Source organism: Nyctibius grandis, chromosome 15 (assembly GCF_013368605.1).
Source record: "Nyctibius grandis isolate bNycGra1 chromosome 15, bNycGra1.pri, whole genome shotgun sequence".
Taxonomy (NCBI): Eukaryota; Metazoa; Chordata; class Aves; order Nyctibiiformes; family Nyctibiidae; genus Nyctibius; species Nyctibius grandis.
In genome coordinates this window covers 9,987,017-10,006,622 of record NC_090672.1, presented here as the reverse complement: position 1 = coordinate 10,006,622, position 19,606 = coordinate 9,987,017, and the positions used below count along the sequence as shown (strand labels likewise).

Here is a 19,606-nt window from a genome sequence, read left to right as displayed (position 1 = left end):
TTAGGCTTTATTAGTGGAAAAGCAATACGCCTCAGTGATGTGCATGCAGCTGCAACTAGAAGTCAATGGAAGCTGTGCATGAGGGGAGAGAGAATTTTTCATCTCTTGCTAATTCTAGTGGATGAACAGATGGATGACAACCCTTTACTCATTCATGCTCATAATTTAGGTGGAAAAAAACCCAACAACCTATTAGTTTTATTTTGTTTGAAGTTCTGAAAAATTCTATTTGCTGTGTATCTAAACATATTCTTTAATTGCCTGTGAAATAGCTTGATTTTTCCAGCAATTACAGAGGTAGCACTCTATTCAGTTCAGACCCAGGTAGAAGAAGAACCATTAGTATGTGATTAATGTACATAACTTCCTTTTCTTTACATTGGCCGCTTATTGTACTCCAATCAATGCATTACAATAGGGAGGCATTCATGTGGAGAATCACTTAATGATATGCATGATAAGCAATCATTCCCTGATGTAGAATTTGGATGGAAGCAGTTTAACTGAGTTAATGAAATGATCATTTGAAATTATTCTAACGTGCCTTTATCTTTCTTTCCTTCTTGGTGAAGACATGACAATGGATGAAGTACGAGAGTTTGAACGAGCAACTCAGGAAGCTACCAACAAGAAGATAGGGATTTTCCCACCTGCAATATCTATCTCTAATATTACCATGCCTTCTTCAACCCGCAGCGCTCCATCTAGTGCTCCATCAACTCCTCTCTCCACAGATGCTCCTGAATTCCTAACAGTTCCCAAAGACCGGCCTCGGAAAAAGTCTGCTCCAGAAACTCTCACTCTTCCAGATCCAGTGAAAAAAACCCTTTAAATTAACCCAGCATGTTTCCTCCTGATAAGCCATGTCTACCACAGCAAGAGTGACGTAACTCCATTTCTACAAAGGTCGTGGTGGTTCGTTGGTTGGTTTTTTTCCTTATAATAATCTCACTGGTGTGGAAAGATGACTTCTTTCCTCAGACTTGATCCTTAAAACCTTGAGAGAAGTGCATGCAAGAGAACGTGGTTTATATATTCCTAAAGTAGTGTTTCAAGCCATATGGTGCATCTTACTGACATACAATGAAATAGTCTGAGGGGAACCCTATAAAAGAAAATAAATTTTTCTGTAGCAGTATTCTACCTACAAATCCTCATCTAGATCATAGCATTTATAATTAGAAGTAGGTATTTAGTAAAGCTGCCAAGGACTTCTGAGGCAAGTTAGTGCCAACTAGAATGCAGGGTTAACAGGAAAAAAACCCTCCCATTTTCTTCTTTTACAGTCGATTTTAAAATCCTTCCCACTCTCCAGCTTCTCCTGTGTATTCATAAACCTTTGACCTGCGACTCATTGTACTTGAACACCAACAGCAATCACTCAGATTCACATTTTGCTCAATATGACTCAGGATTTGGGGCCTAGCTAACAAAGGCAAAACTTTTCAAACCTAAAATATCACTGTATTGAAGCCCCAATTGTAATTAATTATACTGACTTTGAGGCCATTGAACTATTTCTATCTTGCACAGAATTTGTAAAAGAAACCACCTATTTCTTGTAGATAATGTATTTTAATAGCTCTCCCCTGTCCTTTTGTGATCTCTTAAGTCCTTATTGGTGTTCATCAATGGTGTTCCATGTGTAAGGTTGAAAAAAAGCAGCTAAATTCAGCCAGTTGAGAAGCAAAACCAATGAATTCTGTCTTGTCCTCACTGGAAGAAGAGTGGTAGTTATGCTGTAAGACCTTGAATGTAAAGGAAAGAAAATATGAGACTTCTTTTTCTTTCCTGCCTCGTATCTTTCCTAAACAGCACAATCTCTGCTAACAGAAAGCTGGTTCTAGGCTTTACTATGGTCTAGGGGAGGAGTGAACAAAATCAGTCACTTTAAAAAGCAAATGAATCGTGGGGCTGCTCAGTCCCCTGTAGGGTGACGTTAAGGAAACAGAAGTGCTCTTCCTGGTCTGCATGTGAAATCACTCTTCAATCTCAGGAATTAAAATGTAAAAAAGGATGTTTCCCAGTAGGGAAGTGTAGATTGTGGAAGGAGGAGAAAAAAAAAACGGCAGAAGTGGTCTCTTCCTTGCTTCCTTTTCGAAATTTAAGCTCAGTGAGAAACTTTCCCTGCTGACCCCCATTTGGGGTACTTTGTTCTCTTTCATACAAATTGCTGTTTAGTGAATGCTGCCTGTATCTCTCTCTATTGGTAGCTGTAGTAAACGTTAAATAAGCCGCTGTGAATGACAGCTATTACCTGAATCATACGATCAAAGTGGGTGATATTTTGTGCCACTGGTGACATAGTACATGGACTAAAAAAAAGAGTCCTCCAGAGCTGAACTATCATTGAAGGTTGAACAATCAGTTTGAGGATGGCCTCTTACCTGGACGGGAGGTTTGTGCCGCCTTCTCAGCACAATGCTGTGATTTGCCTGGCTTAAATGCACTGAACTTCTCAATGGCTGCAGATCCAGTAGAAGTTATGTTGAATGTGTGATATTTATAGTGTAGTTGTAGTAGCAGGAGAGGTAATTCCACTGCCAACCTGCACTGAAAACAAGTGTATATTTGTTTGATAGTTAAAATCCTGTAGCTAGCAAAATCTGGGAGCGCTTGGTAGGTTAGCTGTGGTCTGACTTCACGCATTCTCCCACTTACTGTCCATGTTTTGCTTTGCTTTTCTTCTCAGAGGTAGTAATTGTGTGATTAGTGAACTAATGGGTGATGTTTTTTTTGTTTAAAAAGAAGCCGCTGTAATGATGCAAACAAAACTTTCCTATGTTAGAGTATGATTTCAGCTTAAAAAGTGTTCAGGTTAAGTATTCATGATTATAACTGGTCTGATCTTTTTATTATTATTATTTATTTAGTAGCAAGATTGGAACACTGGCAGAGAAGGGAAACCTTTGAAAACATAGAGCATTGTTTGGTTGTTTTTTCATTTCCTGAATTTGACCTATATAGAAATAGTTTAGGTCTGCTCCATCTGAAAGTCTATTTTTCAATGAATTTTTTCTTTGCCAGAAAAAAATTTGCTCAGCTCTAGTCATGATGCCCTTGTGCTTACATATTACTGTTTCTATACACATTTAAGCGTCAGGGTTTGACACAGATTATTAGACCAAAGCAGTCATACCTTTATTTGTATTCAACTGTTTGATTTCCAATCCCATGTGGGTACATTGATTATCACATTAAGTAGGTTTGGGGATAAGGCGTGTATGAAAATTATTAACATACCTGAAGAGGACACATCTTAATTGCTGCATGACAGAGATGTAGGAGAAAGACACTGATGATGTCATGGAAAAAATGACTGCTTGACGCTGTGCCTCTGCCTGCACGTGCTGCTGCCGTAGCTCTTCCACCGAGCAGTGCTGTTCTCCAGGAGCACCGGATTTATTGACCGAACAGCCTCAGTTCGCCGTTGGCCACAACAAGGATCACGATCGGCCAGGCTGCCTCCATGTTGCTTCCTAATGAAGGCAAATAAAGAGATCTGTAATGTTTCATTGCTTCGAATAAGAAATACCGCAGGCTTTTCATTGCCTGTGTAAGTATCCTGTGCTCTGTTCTCTTTTGCTTTCCCCACCGGTCATTACCCATTTGGTCAATATGATCTTTAAATACCTTTTTCTGTTTGGTTGTTTGTTTTTAAGGTAGAATAACTTTACTAGAATATTCCCAGCAAACACTCAAAGTCACAAAATTAAATGAAAAGGAAGGTCAGAATACTTCAGTAACATCTTGAGGCAAAGAGGTTGTTTTCATTGCTGATTTTTTCACAATGCTTTCTGTTGTATTTTCACCCGTGGTTATTAGAGGAAAAATAGAGAGCATTTTGCAGGTGTTCATCCCTTCTTTTGCAAAAATAAATGATGTGATTATTTAGTGAATGCATCTTTAGAGTATGGTGCCGCACAGCAAAGCTGAACAGGCACAATAGCCGCGTTCCTATTCTCTGCCACAGTGACTGAAGAATTACATGGTACAGCTCTGCTAGGACTTGACAAGGAGTTCTTCAAGGAGAATACAGTTCAGAACAAATAACGTGATTAGTTTGTTTGGGTTTCTATTAAAACCTCCTCCCAGCTTTGCTCATACTTTTATGTATTTCATATAAAACAATCATTACAAAATAACTGGCAATTCACTGCAGTCTTTAGAAGGGTAGATCTCCTAATAAATTTTAAAAAGGGAGGTATCCATAAAGACTATGAGGAGCAGCACATTCCTGAAACACGTACTTAATGGGATTTCTTATGAATGTAATGGGTAATTTTGTAAATGACTGGACAAATCCTGTGGAAAGAAACTATTTGACCTTATTCTTTGGCTTTTTTAATTATTCTGGAAGGTGATTTTGTGACATCTAGTAGCCAATTTGCATTAATTGCTGCTGTAGAGATTTTGAAATATTTGTTCCTTGAATTTTAGTTTGTAACAAGACTGCTACATTTTGTTAAAACTGCTTTGAAGCTTGCTGCACTATAACTGAAAACAGTGTGCTATCATTTGAAATAAGCCAAATGTATATGCTTTTTATGAATTAGTGAGTGCAGTAAGAGAGAATTCATGATCTTGTCAATAGGAGCTTTTCTGTTCCCATTGTTTGGACTTGGGTTTATATGTGTAAGTTAAAATTGCTAAATAAGTCTAACAATGTTTTGCTTTAAACGAACAGCATGGGCATTGAATTACAATCTCCTATAGTTTTGTGGTGTCACTAAAACAGGTTTCATTGTTTTATTTCATTTCTGTGATAATTCCACGTGACTCTGAATGTCCAGTAATGCATTTCTTTTATTTAGAGCAATGATGGCTACACTAGGCAATACATCGCTACCATCAAAGAAGGACCAAGTTTTGAAATGCTCTGCATGTTAAATAATGCAAAGCTCAGCAGGAGAACTTGATTGTCATATTTCTCATTCATATCACTTAGTTTCTGATTTAACCAAGTTATTTATTATTTTTAATATTGTATTTTTCCTTGCATTTTGTTGTAAATAAACTACCAACAATAATTCGTACAATTGTGGCTATTTTCTTTTACTAGGTCTCTTCTAGCAAGGAACATATCCATTAACATTGCTACCCCCAGCTCTGCAAGTCATTTACTCAAAATTAAAAGGCACAAAGTATTGGCTTTGTAAGGAAAATTTAAACCACTTGCAACATCTACTAGGTTTTGTTGTGCCTCAGCTTTTAAAAGATTTTATCAGGGCAGGTGCCCAGGAGTCTGGTGTTAGCCCATTCATTTGTAAATGACCATTTGGTTGACAAGGAAGTTTTTCAGTAGGGAATCAATTCTCTATGAAGGGTTTGGCAGCCTGGTGGTGTAGTAAACACTGGAAAAGAGACCACTCAAACCCTCTCAGGAGGTAAGAATCCTCCATCACTTGTCTACTAAGTCATGTAATTTTAGCAAACAAAAATTTCACATGTACAAAGATTCTTGAAGCTTTTAAGTAACGGCTTACTCCACAGAAATAAAACTTTTTCTGCACAAGGAAAATGGTAGTTGCTTATTCAGTACAGAAATGCTTCACAACAGCGTAGGCCGGGACACAAGGAACAAACAGGCCTGGAAAATATTTAAGGTAGAAATCACATGGTACAAAAGAAACAGAAACCAGGCAGCCCTGCGTGGCCTCGGGCCTGCGGTAAGGACTCCTTGGTGGCTCCAGCGCATGAAGAGCCTGTTGGGGTAAGCGTGCGGGGCTGTGCCCTGCAGACAGCCCGGATTCTGGCTGGGTCTCAATAATTTAATATTTGGTGGCCACTAAAGTGAGGTTGTGACTGTCCCCTGTGAGGCAAAACGATGGCTGGATTCTCCACTAAGCTGATACACCAGCGGCAAGACCCTGAAATTGCACTGCTGGCAACACATGTTCCCCCAACAGTGGCCAACAGCACAGGAACACAGGCAACGCCTGGGCCTGACCTCTTCTGTTGGTGGTTTGGTTTGACTTGATGTTTTTTTACAGTTTGGGCTTGTACTTCGAAGGCTTCATTAAAATTCGCACACAAACAAAATACTAACGCATGAAAATACATTACAAATTGCTTAAAATCCTGGACCTGATCCTACCGCTATTAAAATTGGTGGAGCTGGGTTGCACTCCCGTAGAGGGAAAAAAACCCACTCTCTCTTCTTTACAAAAATGAGACATCTCATAGGGCAGAAATACATTTAATTAAAGTAGTCTTAAAACCAGCAATGTTTTATTGTGTAGATGGAGGCCTTTTATCTAATGTCCTCGTGCTAATCTGCATATCACGGACAGCTCTCCCGCGCGATGAAATCCTCTCAGGAGCAAGTGTACGAATGGCCGCGGAAATGGTCTGATTAATGCCACGCACGAAATACATCGGGAACAACTGAATAAAGGAAATCCTAAATGCCGTTGATTGTCCAGCTTTTGTTCTGAAAAATTAATGGCTCTTCTTTGATTTTATAACGCTTAAAGTCTTCAGAACGCGGTGTACTTTCCTGCCCTCCGCAGACGGCCTGGCAGAGCCCCCGGCCCGTCAGGGGCGCGGCGGGGCCAGCGGCCCGGGCTGACGGAGCTCGGCCCCCCCACGGTACCGCACCCCCCGCCACAAACCGCCCCTTCGTGGGCGCCAGCGGCGTCCGGAGACTCCCGAACGCCCTCGGCCGTTTCCACCACCCCCCGCTCCGCCTCGGGCAGCCGCGCATGCGCCATGTGCCGCCCCAGCAAGTCCCGCCGCCGGCCCGTCCTCCCTGCCAAGTCTCGCGAGAGGTGGAGGCTGGCGAAGATGGCGGCGCTGTGCGAGAGCTTCACGCTGTGCGGTTTGGGTCCCAGCGGCGGCGTCGGCCTCGGCGGCGGCCTCCTGGCGCTGGAGCCGGGCCCCGATCCCGACCACATCCTACTCACCGACCGCGGTAGGACGGCCACGCTCTTTAAGGTACCCGCCCGGCCCAGCCCCGGCCTGTGGGAGGGTCCCCGCGCAGCGCCTCCGGGCCGCTCTCCCTCCTGCCCCGGCGGGCCTGTCTGCAGGGCGGCTGGGCCCAGCTGTCACCAGGGCCCCCTGCCTCGCAGGCCGCCGTCCCTTGGCTGGAGGCAGGGCAGCGGGGGAGCTGGCGCGCTGCCGCCGGCTGAGCGCTTTCGGGGCGGCCCTGACGTAGGGGACCGAGGGCCCTGGCTGCGGGGAGCGGGGGCCCTGCCCGGCCCTGCTCACCTGCGCTCTGCCGCTGTCCCCCGGCCAGGCTGCCATTGGAGCAGGTGTCGACTGAGGCGGTTGTTTGCGTGTTTTTCATTTTGCCGATTTTCTGTCTCCATTCCCCATTCCAAGAAATACCTCCATCCCGGAGCTGCAGGATACATAACGTTTCCGTAGGGTAGCCAGGGTGACACGCGTTCTCTCCGGCCGCCAGGTTTGTGTCAGCTGCCTTCCTGTTGGCTGGAGGATGAAAGATTTTAGTTTGCAGCACTTGAAAGTGAAAGTATGTTCTGTTGTCTTTTAAAGTATGCATATATTTCAGTAGACCATAATAAGAAACTTTAGGAAAATATGTGGGTTTATATCTTTAATTGGCTTTCATATTCGTGAGGCTAGGAATTGTATCTTAATGGATTCATGATACAACCTCCTTTGGGTTTTTCATTCCTACTGCCAAGACCATACGTGAGAACATAAATATGTTGGTAAATATGCCCGATGTAGCTCCACGCTGAGGAGAGGGGGCTGAGTACCATCAGAGCTGCAAAATGTAAATTGTACGTAACGTGAGTTTGGACAGTAAAATTAAGTTCTCTGGTCTCGATAACTTACATTGAAATAGGAAGAGAAAAAGCATGGTTCTGTGCATGATTGTATTAGTGAGTAAAAGTAACTTACACTAGTGATTGAAAGCAGTATCTTCATTTTGGAAAAGCTATGCATTGTACCTGAGCTTCATGGCATAAACCCATCTGACTATTACAGGTCAAAGTTGTTTCTTATGTGAAAATAAATAATTTCTAATTAATGTAGAGTTCTTTCATGTTATTCTGTCTTTAATACTAAAAATTTCAGAAACAGGAATGCTCAAACATAAGTTCTGAGCATAGCAGTTTCCATATTTTAATATTCTCATTCAAATCAGCCGTGGCTGCCTTGCATTTCTTTTCTGTCATGAGAAAAACCCCAAAAGTATACCACGTTATATTTTAATTACAATGTCTTTCTTCTGACTCTTCTAGGTTTCAGATCAGAAGCCACTAGGGTGTTGGTCAGTTAAACATGGGCAGATTATCACGTGTCCAGTTGTATGCAACTTTGAAACTCACGAATATATAGCTGTTCATGATGACAAGGTGAGCTCCTTTATCTTTTCTTAAAGGAAAAAAAGTATGTAGTGAGTCTTATGAGCTAATATAGACAGGGAGGAAATCAGCAGTGCTAGATTTTTGGCTAAAAAATCTAGCTTTCTGGCTAAAAAAATTTCAAGCTCTCAACACCCTATAGCAGTTGAGGTCATCGCTGCTCTCTGAGAGGACAAGGACGTTCAGGTCTACGGCTGCACAGTGTCTTCTTTTGTTAATGATGCGAAGATCATCTGTGCTGAGCACCAGTTATGCAGTGGCCTCTTAAAAACTGAAACGTTCTCAGTGAAGAATGCCTCATGCATACATTCTCTATGGATAAGTTATTTCTCTTGTTGCAAACTGGTTGACATTTAGAACTCCATGATTATTGTACTGAAGTGGTCAAAATAGTTCATACCTGCAGCCTTGTTTTTCATATTTTACAGTTAAACATTTCCCATTTGTGTACGTGTAGTGTTTGCTCAGCACATTCTGAACCTTTGGCTTTTTTTAATTGTTGATGAAATATCTTTCCTGACCTTTTGTTGTCCTTGAAACATTCTCTTCCAGATCAGGTCATCTGTATCTTAATCTATCTCCATCACTTGGAACTACTTTCATTTAGAATTCTGCTGTATCTTTTTCCTTAACCTTACTCTTTCCTGTCCTTTCTTTCCAATTCAAGATTTCCAAGCTTGGTTTGTATTCCTCTTGTCTCTCCTTCAACTTCTTCCCATGCAAACTTCCCCTGAGTCAGTTTCCACTGAACTTACTGCAAATACTTTCTGTGTATTTTCCTCCTGTATTTCAGTCATGTCCAATTGCTGGTATTTTGTGTACTGAGAAGTCTATATATGATTGTTTTACTGTACTTAAAAAGTGGTGCTTCTCTTAAAGGTCTTAAGAATATGGAAGGACAAAGATATTAACTTGGACAAAGTATTTAAAGCAACAGTAAGTCTGTTACGTATGTTCACTTTTATGTTAATGTTTTGAATCCATGTGGAGGGAAGAGATGCTGATTTTCATATTCCTAGTAATATTACATTTTAGCCAACCATTGTCTTAATTTGTGCTTCACGATGTTCTGGAATATTGCAAGGAATCCACTTGCACTGAGAGACTTATCAAAGTATTACTCTTAAAATGATTCTTATCCCAAGTCCAAGGTTTCAGAGGACTTTCTTTAAATGGGGTGAATTATGTTCAAATATAGATTTTTCTGTTCTGCCAGTGGATGCGTTAAACAACGCTTTGTGTTATGCTGTGTGTTTTTTTTCTGATGTGGTTCAGAAATGTGATGCTCATTGGGATGCTTTTTGTTGGGTAGTGATTTGCATTATTCGTAGCATTTCAGAAAATCAGCAACTATTAGGTCTACATTATGAGGAACCTTACAGGTTCATTATTCTTGTTGTTACTCATTTATTGAAAGAACTTAAAAAAAGTCACAGATAAAACACTTGGCTTTCAAGGTAATGTACTGAAGAATATAGAGGTTTTTTTTCCTATTTAGCTTTCAGCTGATGTATACAGAATACATTCCCTACCCAATGGAGGGCCAGTGGTACTATTCAAAGGAGGTGGTGTTCGAACTTTGGATGTCCTTTTGGAAGCCCCACAACAAGAAATCGAAAACATTATCTCAGATGAAGTCATCAAGTAAGTGATACAACTTTGTAAAGCTTGCTTCTGGCTCAGAGGAATTGATGATTAAAATTGTTCCCCTTTTTTTGAGGGGGTAGGGGAGAAACCTTGGGGTTGGGTGTTTTTTTTCCAACACATTGTTTTTAAAATCTTAAAATTATTTATACAGATATCCTAAAAATAAGAGGCTGCCTAAGGAACAGTGATATGACTTTAGGCATAGTCCTAGAATTTAGAAGACGTTCATACAGCTTTCTGTTTTTAGGTGGAGTGAAGCTTTTATGGAAGGTCAACAACCTGTCTTAATTTTCGCTACTGAGAAAGTGAGTTGAATACTTTTTTAAAGAACTTTCATAGTAGCAAGTCTAAGTGCTTTTTCTAAAATCTATCACCTGTTTAATTGGTTTTTAAGAGCTTTTAGTGAAATCATTATCCTGATTTAATCAGTATCCTGTATAGGTATTGTTTCTGATACAACTGTGAAATTGAAGTCAGGTTGCTTTCAGGGCTGAGGAGCCTGGCCCTTGCACTTCGGAGAACAGTTAAGATTAAATAGAGTAGACGATTGTGTGACTCTTCATTGCCCTCAAATACTCGGCTCACTGTGAAGAACTTCTTTGATAGGTTTTCTGCTTTAAAAAAAAGAATTATATGTGAATCTGTCTTTGTTCACATAGTTCTTCCTGTGAATCTATTTGTTGCATCAAATTTGAATTTCCTTTACATACATAAGTCTGCAGACTTTTCTGAATTAGGTTGTATGTCCTATAGAAAACACAAATTCCTGATTTTGCTTAACATTCAAAGTTAAGCAGTACTAATACCTGAATTTCTGTTATCTCTTCTTTGTGTAAATTAAAGGAAACCTTTATTTTCTTTTTTGGTTTAGGATGGAGATTTTTTTATCTATGTACAGAAACTTAAGATGAATAGTCTACAAAAATACAAGCTCGAACAACAGGAGTTATCTAAGCCACTGCGTTTCACAGCATATATAAAAAATCAAATTATCACCCTTCTGTGTTTGTGTAAGTTATATTTTCTAACAAGATGTGATAATAAAGAATTGTATGGAAGGACATGAAATATTAATAGTTAGGAATTACTGTTTAAGGTTTTTAGCTCTTTAAACTTTCTAAAACAGCTAATGGTAGAAGTAGTAATTAATTAAATCTTCCTGATATTTTAATGACTGCAAAGGCTGACTGTTCCTAAATGTTACGACTTGTGCCTTGCAGATCTCGTGCTAGCTATACTTTTATTTTGCTGCTTTGCATGATAACATGTCCTTTAAATATCCTGTATTATTTCTTCTTTCAGCATTCACTGGATTTTGTTCTCTTTGGATGTCCTCTTGCCATATCATATCAAATAGTTTTTCCACAATAACAGATCATAAAAGCGTCATCACTTTTCTTTGACAGATTCCAATGACTCTGTGTACAAGGTTCTGATACCTCTGCAGCAAAATACTGAAGAGGAAGAGCAAATTTTGTCCAAGTCACTACTACTAAACCTTTCAGTATCTGGAAGTGTTCTAAAAGGAACTTCTTTCGTTGTTCTTGATAAAGACTACATTGCAGTATTAGGAAGTCTAGCAGCATCTGATGAAGAATCCAAAGGTAACTTGAAAAATCAGGTTGTCAGGTTAAGAAGTTTCCTTAGGCAAAGCACTAACCAGGAAATAGTGCAAATAAAATGTTAGTTGGCTCTTGAAACTAGTACATAGTTGAGCTGTGCTGTTCAGAGCGCTAGCCAAAAGATAACCTTTACCAATAAACTGCATAGTGGGTTGCAGGACTATAGTCACTGTTGTGTTTCAGTATTTGCATTCGTGCTGTTTGTGAAACAGTTGAGAAGATGCAGCAAGAGAACTCATGGATAGAGGGGAATTAAAAGAAGGACTTGGACACTTTTAAAGGGACCTATGTGGGGAAACAGACCTAATGTCCTATAAGAAATCAGTGTCCAAAATGAGTGAAACAAACACTTCAGTGTCATGCCTAAACTTCTGAAGTGTGGGATCACTGAAATTGAAGCCACTGAAAATAGCATTTTATAACAAAATGTTCTTCCTGACTGGAAGCCACACTGGCTGCTGTCCCTCTTTCCACAGCTTCTTGTTTAAAGCTCTTAACTTGAAAACTAACTCATCTTCAAATATTTTTCTTAAGATCTAACCAGAATGACTTAATTCCTAATGTTGAATACATGACTCACTGAGCTATTTTGAAACAGTTATTTCTGTTTCCTCAAGTGTTTTTAACTGAAAGCAAAGGCAAATGTAGCATTTATGTTGCTTTTTGGGTTTGTAACATGTATCTCTTATTTTCCATAGAGTGCCTAACGATATGGAATACAAAATTTCAGACATTGCAAACTTCAAAGGAACTTCCCCTGGGAACCAGTGGACAAGTAAGCTCAATCTTGAATTTGTGGTCCGTAAGCTTTGTGCATTTACCATGATAGCAGTGAAGAGACTGGTGGGCTTCGGAGTTCTGCTTCTGCCTGGAAGAGCAGTGAATGCCAACTTCTGAAACAAAATTAATATTGACTAGTTGATGAGCAATTTTTGTCAGAATATTTAGCAGGAGAATGGCAGCTTATGGCAATTTCTTTGATAATTCAGCACCTTCTCATTTCTGATGGTCTTGATTGTTTGGTGAGAATAAACAGAAAACCCAGCCAGTATCTGTGCTGTTCAGCCAATTTGCAATTGACTGCCAAAATGATCCCTGCATCTCCCTAAATAGCGTTCAAGATGTTCAGGTGTCAATTAATGATAAGTAAACTGACATCCAAGTAATAAATGCCTTAGTGAAATAGAACAGCTGACTGTTTTTGTCATAAAATTGCACAAGACGGAATTAAAAAAAATTATCGAGTGGATTAATGTGTCAGAGCAGCTGCTGTACTTTAAGACATCCCTACAAAATACTCAACAGAACACTTCTTATTTATGAATTTAGAATCAACAGTTAATGAAGGTCTGCTAACAAGTGTTAAACCTACCAAAAATAATTTAAAATAATCTGATCGCTGACTTCTAGATTAACTTTGTGGTAAGGAGTTAAACATCAGCTTGTGCAGGAACACACTTCTCTGCTCATCTCCTCATTAACGATATGTTTTAATATTTTGTAGTTGTGGTGTTACGAGGAAAAATTTTTTTTGACTCATGGGAAAGTGCTAACAGTAATTATGTACAAGTGTGAAACGTCATCCTTGGCAGCTGCTGTAGGAAAGCTCAAGGACAGTCAAACCCCTGGTAAGAATTTTTATAATTACAGTGAAAAGATCTCATAAAAGGAAAACTTCTGAAATTGTCTAAAAATTATTTTAATACAGTCCTATAAAATCAATTGAATCTAAACAGCTTGAAGTAACCTAACACTATTCTGTTTGTAGCTGTTAAATTTACTGTTGCTCAGAACACCAAAGCACACAAATGTCTGAATTTATTGTGGCTTCACTTAACGTGGGTTGTCGTTCAAATACTGGAATTACTGAAAATACTGGAATGCTAGCTATGAATGCTGAAAACAAAATGAAGGGCTGTGTCCTATAAATTGTTATCAAAGAGTTTGTGATTAGATGGGGCAACATCAAACCTTACTTTAAAATTGTACTGTCATCGTGTCTTTAATTTAGCACTGCACTGGTAAAATGTTCTTTCAAGTAATACTGATAATAAATTGTGTAATAACTTATTTCTCTTCCTCCCAGAGGCTAAATGGAAAAACAGTGTGAAAAAGGGTCATAAAATTATGTGATGCTGAGATAAAACTGGAAACTTCCTTGGCATAAAATGACTTGGATTATACTTTAGAAAATACCTGTTATTATAAGAAGTTGATGTAATATTCATACTTTAATAAATGTGCTTTAAATATTACCTTCATATAGTTTTGGTTTTGTGTTCACAGATGTGTCCTCATTTGTAAACTGGAGTACCCTTGAAGATGAAGAGCTGGTGGTTTCCTTTCGGTCGCAGCAGTCTGTAGCTCTAAAATCTGAGTCCAGAATGACTGTAAGTTAGCATTAGGAGCACGTGAGATTTTTGTTTTGTTTCTCTTGTCTCTTCCCCATGCTGCCACTTTTCCTTCTTGGTGTTGTTGCAAAAGGAAATTTCACTCTGTGTTTGTCACTCAGAGTTTCTAACAGTGTTTCTAGAATTGGACTACCCAGTTACTAATTGTAATCTGTGCAGCAAGTTGACACATGAAGTTGCTAGTTATCTTGATTGAAATCCTTAAATATATACCATCTTTTTGTAGCTGAATAATAACTTTTTGTTTTTCTTTATAATAGTTAAGATCAAAAAGGAACGCTGTTGCTAAAGTACAGCCGGATACCTTGTCAGTTGGGCAGCTCTTACTAAATCTAAAAGTAAGTAAACCAAATATCCTAAAGTAGTGTTTTAGACACTCTCAGAATATTCTAGTTGTCTCTCAAGCTTTTATCTTTTTCCATGTCCTCTTGCACGTATCAAGTTGACAAAGCTGCCTTAGACAGGTGAGTTGGAGGATATTATTGCTGTGCTAGAATAGTATTTGGACATGATGAAATTAAAGTTTTGTCATAGGAGTGTGTTCTAGAACTGTACAACATAGGGCTTACAATAGCTGAATTCTGAAAAGTTGCACAAATTTGTTCATTTTTAGTGAAAATCTTCTCTTACAGTAAATAAGGTGGGAGGATATTTCACCTGAACTCTTGCTTTTTTTAAGCTTTTTTTAGATTCTTATTTATGGCTTTAATTTTGTTGAAGACATTTTGGATCCAGAAAGTCAGAATGCTAGGAATTCCACTGCTAATACAGCAATAAGCTGTTGAGTTCCTTCTAAAACTTGCTGCAGGTGTTGTTATACTTCAAGTTGCATCCCTTCCTGTGTGGACATACCTATAGTTTAGCTGTGGCTGGACACCTTGGTAATGTTACTGAAGTAACAGGAGAATAATCCCTGAGCAATTATTGAAAGATACTGCTTACCTGAGTTCAGAGTGAGTAATTACCCTAATTAGGCTCCTTCATGCTTGAGAGAGACTACCAAAATGCAGAGTGGTGAGGGGTTTTTGTAAATTTTTTTAGCTTGAATTCCAAAGTAAGTGTGTTTCTTCTTGGTCTAACTAGTACAGTTCTCAAGCCTATGCCTTGTACTTCTGAGTTACACAGTATTTGTCATTTTCAGGATGCTTCTATAACTGAATTTGAAGATCAATTGAGACAATTGGTTTCAAAAGCACAGACGCCAGATTTCCAAGCCACCATTGGATGTGTAATAACTGCCCTTATAAACAGATGTAAAACAAATCCAAAGTACTACCCTCAAAACTTGCTGCTACAGATAGTCCAAACCCGAGACTTGTCTTACAGGTGATGATTCTGCTTTTTTTTAATTGTAAGGAATAGTCTTTAAAAATAAAAAAAAATTTAGAAATCCAGTTCTTTATAAAGTACTCTTGAATTATCAGAATTTACTATTGAAGACTCTTATGCTGATTTTTTGAGGAAGCTGACACTTCCCAGAGGGATTTTTGTGTCAAACAAGATTAATACTTGTGCATTAGTTGTCAGTGTGGTTTTCAGCAGGTGTGAACTATGCAGCCCGTTCTTTTCATATTCTTACAGTTTATGTCCAGATTTAATGGCTGTTGCTTTGGAGAAAAAAGATGTGCGTCTCTTACAAGTCTGCTTACAACGGTTTCCAGATATTCCTGAAGAAATTACTTATGCTTGCTTGAAAGTATTTTTAAGGTAAGCTGGAATCACTTTTTTTTTCCTTCTTCATGAAACCAAGCCCCTTAATAAAAAGCTGTGTGTTGCCAAGAATGGCTTTAATTTTATAGATGAGCAATTGATACTGTGCGTGAAATTCTTAATTCTAAGTACAATGTATATTGCAGTCTTGCAGACTGACACACTTTTTACAAGATGTCTGTTGCATATGTTAATTCTAAAAACTATGTAAATGGTGACTAAATGAACACGCCTTTTGGTGACACTGGTGGCTTGAATGGCACTTGCATCCTTCTACATATGTTGTTACAGCTATCTGTTTACTGTGCAACAGACTTAATTGGGAACTTACCTGGGGTAAGAAGCCCACAAAAAAAAGATCAAGCACTTGTAAGTTCATGACAAAAATGGTTTTTGTATCCCAAAAAGGATGAAGTTTTGGGTAGGCATTGTAACCAAAAGAAAAGACTGTTGTAACTGTTCCTCTAGGCTTCCAGAGCAAAAATTCTTTTTTTTCTTAGAAACATCAGATCTTGTTAATTTCATACCATAGAATTGTCAAATACTTTATTATTGAATATTAGGAAAATCATCATTGTCCTACAGGTTGAAGCAGTCCCACTAATGTCAGAATAGAGTAACAGTCTTGAATGGGGTATAACCTTTAAATCAGCCCATGACAGAATGTTTAATAATACAGCAACATATGTTGTTGGAATAAAAGAGCAGTACGTGTATTGTTCGAGGTTAATGATTAGAAAATATTAACTGTTCTTTCATGGCCTTTATTCATTGTGCAAGACTCTGTATTTTAGTATGTGTTTTTATAGTAAGCTTTAAAGAGTTCATAGTGTGTTTTGTTGGGTTGATGGCACTGCTGATTTTAAAGCTAATAATTAAAAGTATTAAATGTCTGGAATTTTTTTCTACAGCATTAGTGAAGCCTGTCTTCAAAGTGTAGATGTGGATCTAGAATCTGTAATCTGTTACATCGATATTGAATTCAACAATAAAGAAGTTAAGACTGAAATTGTAGAAAATGGTTTCAGTGCAGAGCTGGAACGGGACATCTGGAATACTAAAACCACAAAGGAAACCCGTGTGACGACTGATGGTGAATTGTGCCCTGTTGGACCACAGAAGGCAGCATTATTGTATCCTCTGTATGTTTTAATGAAAGAAAGTCAGTGCATTATATGTGGTGTGAATGTTTATATTTAGTATTACTAAAAGACATACCTCCTGTTATTGTTGAAAATTTCTGAGAAGTTATGATAAGAGAAGTTCTGGTAAGAGAAGTTCCTACTCAGTAGAAGAATTTTTTTAAAATATAAATAGAAACAATTAACTCTTAGAAAGCATCTACACCAATTTAAATTTATATTATTGCAAAAGTGTAATAAAACTTTTGTCTATTGAAGAGAAAATGGCATCAATGATTTTGATGTTTGCCTGTTGAAACACATTAGCCAATTACATACTTGCAGTAAACAGAACTGTTCAAGCTAACTGTGTTGTGATATTTCAGTGCTGTATATATTTCGTGATAGAAATAAGGGAGATTCACAAAGGTATTTGTTCCTGCAATCTTATTTCCTTAGTAGTACTGCACAGAAATGCTGTTCTCCATTCAGCTTACAGCGAAACATTTCTTTTGCCTCATCTGAAAAACCTTCCAGCTCAGCAAGCTGTTGTAAGTATGTTAAAATTAAAAAGTTTTAAAACCATTATAATCTTTGGGGGGGGAGGGGAGAAGAGAGTTTTTTAGTTCCACGCTTACTGGAGTCTGAACCACAAACTAATGCATGAAAATGAAATTAAGATGCCTAATAAGATTTAATGTTAACGAATGTCACATTTTTCCACATACATATGGAGCTTTTATTAATTTTTGTAGTCCTTGCTTATTTTAGAAAATGTAAGGAAGAAACCCTCTTTATGACCCAGTCTACTTGGAAAATGTTGTTCATATTTTGTTAGCAAGTATAGTACCTTTTCTTGTTTTGGATGCTTTTTAAGAAAGGAATGAGACATGCTAATTTAGTCAGTTCCATCAGAAACAGAAGTGTAGAAAATATTAGAAACACACTGTACACTGTGTAAAATGCCAAATGTAATACAAATCAAACTCATGTATTCCTTTCAGTTTAAGAAAAAAAAAAAACACAACTTTTTTGTTCCTCAAAACCTGAAATATAATTTCAAGAAATTATACCATAGCACCTGAGCATATATGTAGTTTTCCAGTGATTCAAAAAAACCCACGCATTAGAATAAAGCTGATCTTAGCACTGACCCATCTCCTCGATTTCTCTTTTTTTTTTTTTTTTTTTTGAGAGAGAGAAAGAAGTCTTTGGCTGGTACTTGGCACAAGAGGATGTTAACCTGATTCTGACCATTACAAATTTATTGTTGGCTACTGAAAGTGAAACTGGGACTAAAATTGTTTATGTTGATACAGTTTTTAGCAAAGTTTCTAGGAAAGTCTGTATCTGAATTAAATTGCACTTATACAGTCACTGGAGTAATGATTACCTCTGAATGTAACTTTACTGAATATTGCTGAGAATTTTTAAACATCTAGCTATAGATAGTGTAGGAGAGCCATAAAACTTATTTTTAATGCATAGTATACAGGCATCTATGTTGCTTTAAAAAATAAATTTAAAAAAATCCTTATGAGTATTACTGTGCAGGACAAAACTCCTTGGTCTATTAAATGTTTGTGCTTTAAAAAGATTCTGACTTTTCTACTTTTAGCTGTTTCTCAGGTATTTATACTACCTACATGTGAAATGCAGTGAAAAAATTAATAACGCTCTTCCCGGACTACACTCTCCAACTATAGATCAGGTGAGAAGCTGGTTCTAAGAGCTGTACTTCCTTTGGTTTCTGTGGTGTGCAACTTAGTGGGTAGTTGTGAATATCTAAAATCAACTGAGATCTACATTCGTTCTGTAAAGTATTGTCTATTAATATAACCTGTATGAAGTGAGATGTAACACAGCACTTTACTCTTGGAAAATAAATACACTGCTTTAAAATATGAGACCACACATTTTGCATTAGAAGTTAATGTTTGAGAGTTCAGCTTTTAAAGCGAAATCTGTGTCATTTACATATCAGAAAGTGCAAGTGTACTTTTCTTGTTTGTCTTCAGATCATGGATTGGATGTGCCTATTACTTGATGCTCACTTCACAGTTCTGGTGATGCTACCAGAAGCAAAAGAGTTGCTTTCAAACATTCATAAGTTTGTGAGAGCCCAAGTAAGTTTCATCTTTTGCAATAATTATTTCATTTTAGTATGGATTTAGAATATGGGTGTTAAGAAGGGGGGAGGGGGCAGGCAGACAACAGCAAATTATGTAGTAAATCAAATAATGTCTGTTCTCCTCTGTATGCTCCTTCCTCAGCATAAAACAGCAGTTGTCTCTCTCTTGATTTCAAAAGCTGCTCTATTTGGTTTAAATATCTGAAACTGTGCAGAACCACAGATAGTTCCACAGTATAATGATTTATAAACAGAATTAAAATTTATTTTACTGTAAACAACTGTGTTTTCTTCTTTTTAGGTACGATTCTACTCCGAACTCAACAAGATGGAAGGAAGTTTGCAAGAATTACAAAGACTTAACCAACAGAAATACCCTCAGACATATTCTATTGAAGTGTTGGAACTTATTTGAATTTGAAATGAATTTGAAATTTTTTTGTTGATTCCTTTTATGACAAGGACGTATTAGCACTCCATATTGGGGATGTGAAAAGTTATTTTCTACATAGAAGGAGCACGGTTGCTCTGTAGTTACATGGGAGTCGTGAGTTTGAAACTTGTGTATTAAAAGCTCTGTTTTTGACTGGATGAGAAGCTGGATGCTTGCTTATATTTTCATGTATAA

At 38.0% G+C, this 19,606-nt stretch overlaps 2 protein-coding genes across 4 annotated transcripts in view; both read left to right on the top strand.

Moving 5' to 3' along the window:
* PITPNC1 (phosphatidylinositol transfer protein cytoplasmic 1) overlaps positions 1-5,039 on the top strand; it is an 82,261-nt gene extending 77,222 nt beyond the window's left edge. For 2 of the 3 annotated variants that reach the window (XM_068413446.1, XM_068413445.1), the window contains exon 9: positions 573-5,039. In XM_068413446.1, coding sequence (XP_068269547.1) covers positions 573-832 — 260 coding nt within the window. In that variant the 3' untranslated portion in view covers positions 833-5,039. The remainder of the gene's footprint in view (positions 1-572) is intronic. The other variant, XM_068413448.1, reaches the window with a different exon arrangement.
* A 1,742-nt stretch (positions 5,040-6,781) lies between these two features.
* Positions 6,782-19,569, top strand: NOL11 (nucleolar protein 11). Its single transcript, XM_068413343.1, has 18 exons — positions 6,782-6,936; positions 8,214-8,327; positions 9,216-9,272; positions 9,835-9,980; positions 10,231-10,288; positions 10,855-10,993; positions 11,390-11,587; positions 12,304-12,380; positions 13,110-13,233; positions 13,892-13,995; positions 14,277-14,354; positions 15,158-15,342; positions 15,598-15,723; positions 16,638-16,859; positions 17,320-17,398; positions 18,466-18,558; positions 18,866-18,973; positions 19,280-19,569. Exons 1-18 carry the CDS (start codon positions 6,787-6,789, stop codon positions 19,391-19,393), a joined length of 2,172 nt encoding a protein of 723 aa, XP_068269444.1. The 5' UTR covers positions 6,782-6,786; the 3' UTR covers positions 19,394-19,569.
* Positions 19,570-19,606: the final 37 nt, after the last annotated feature.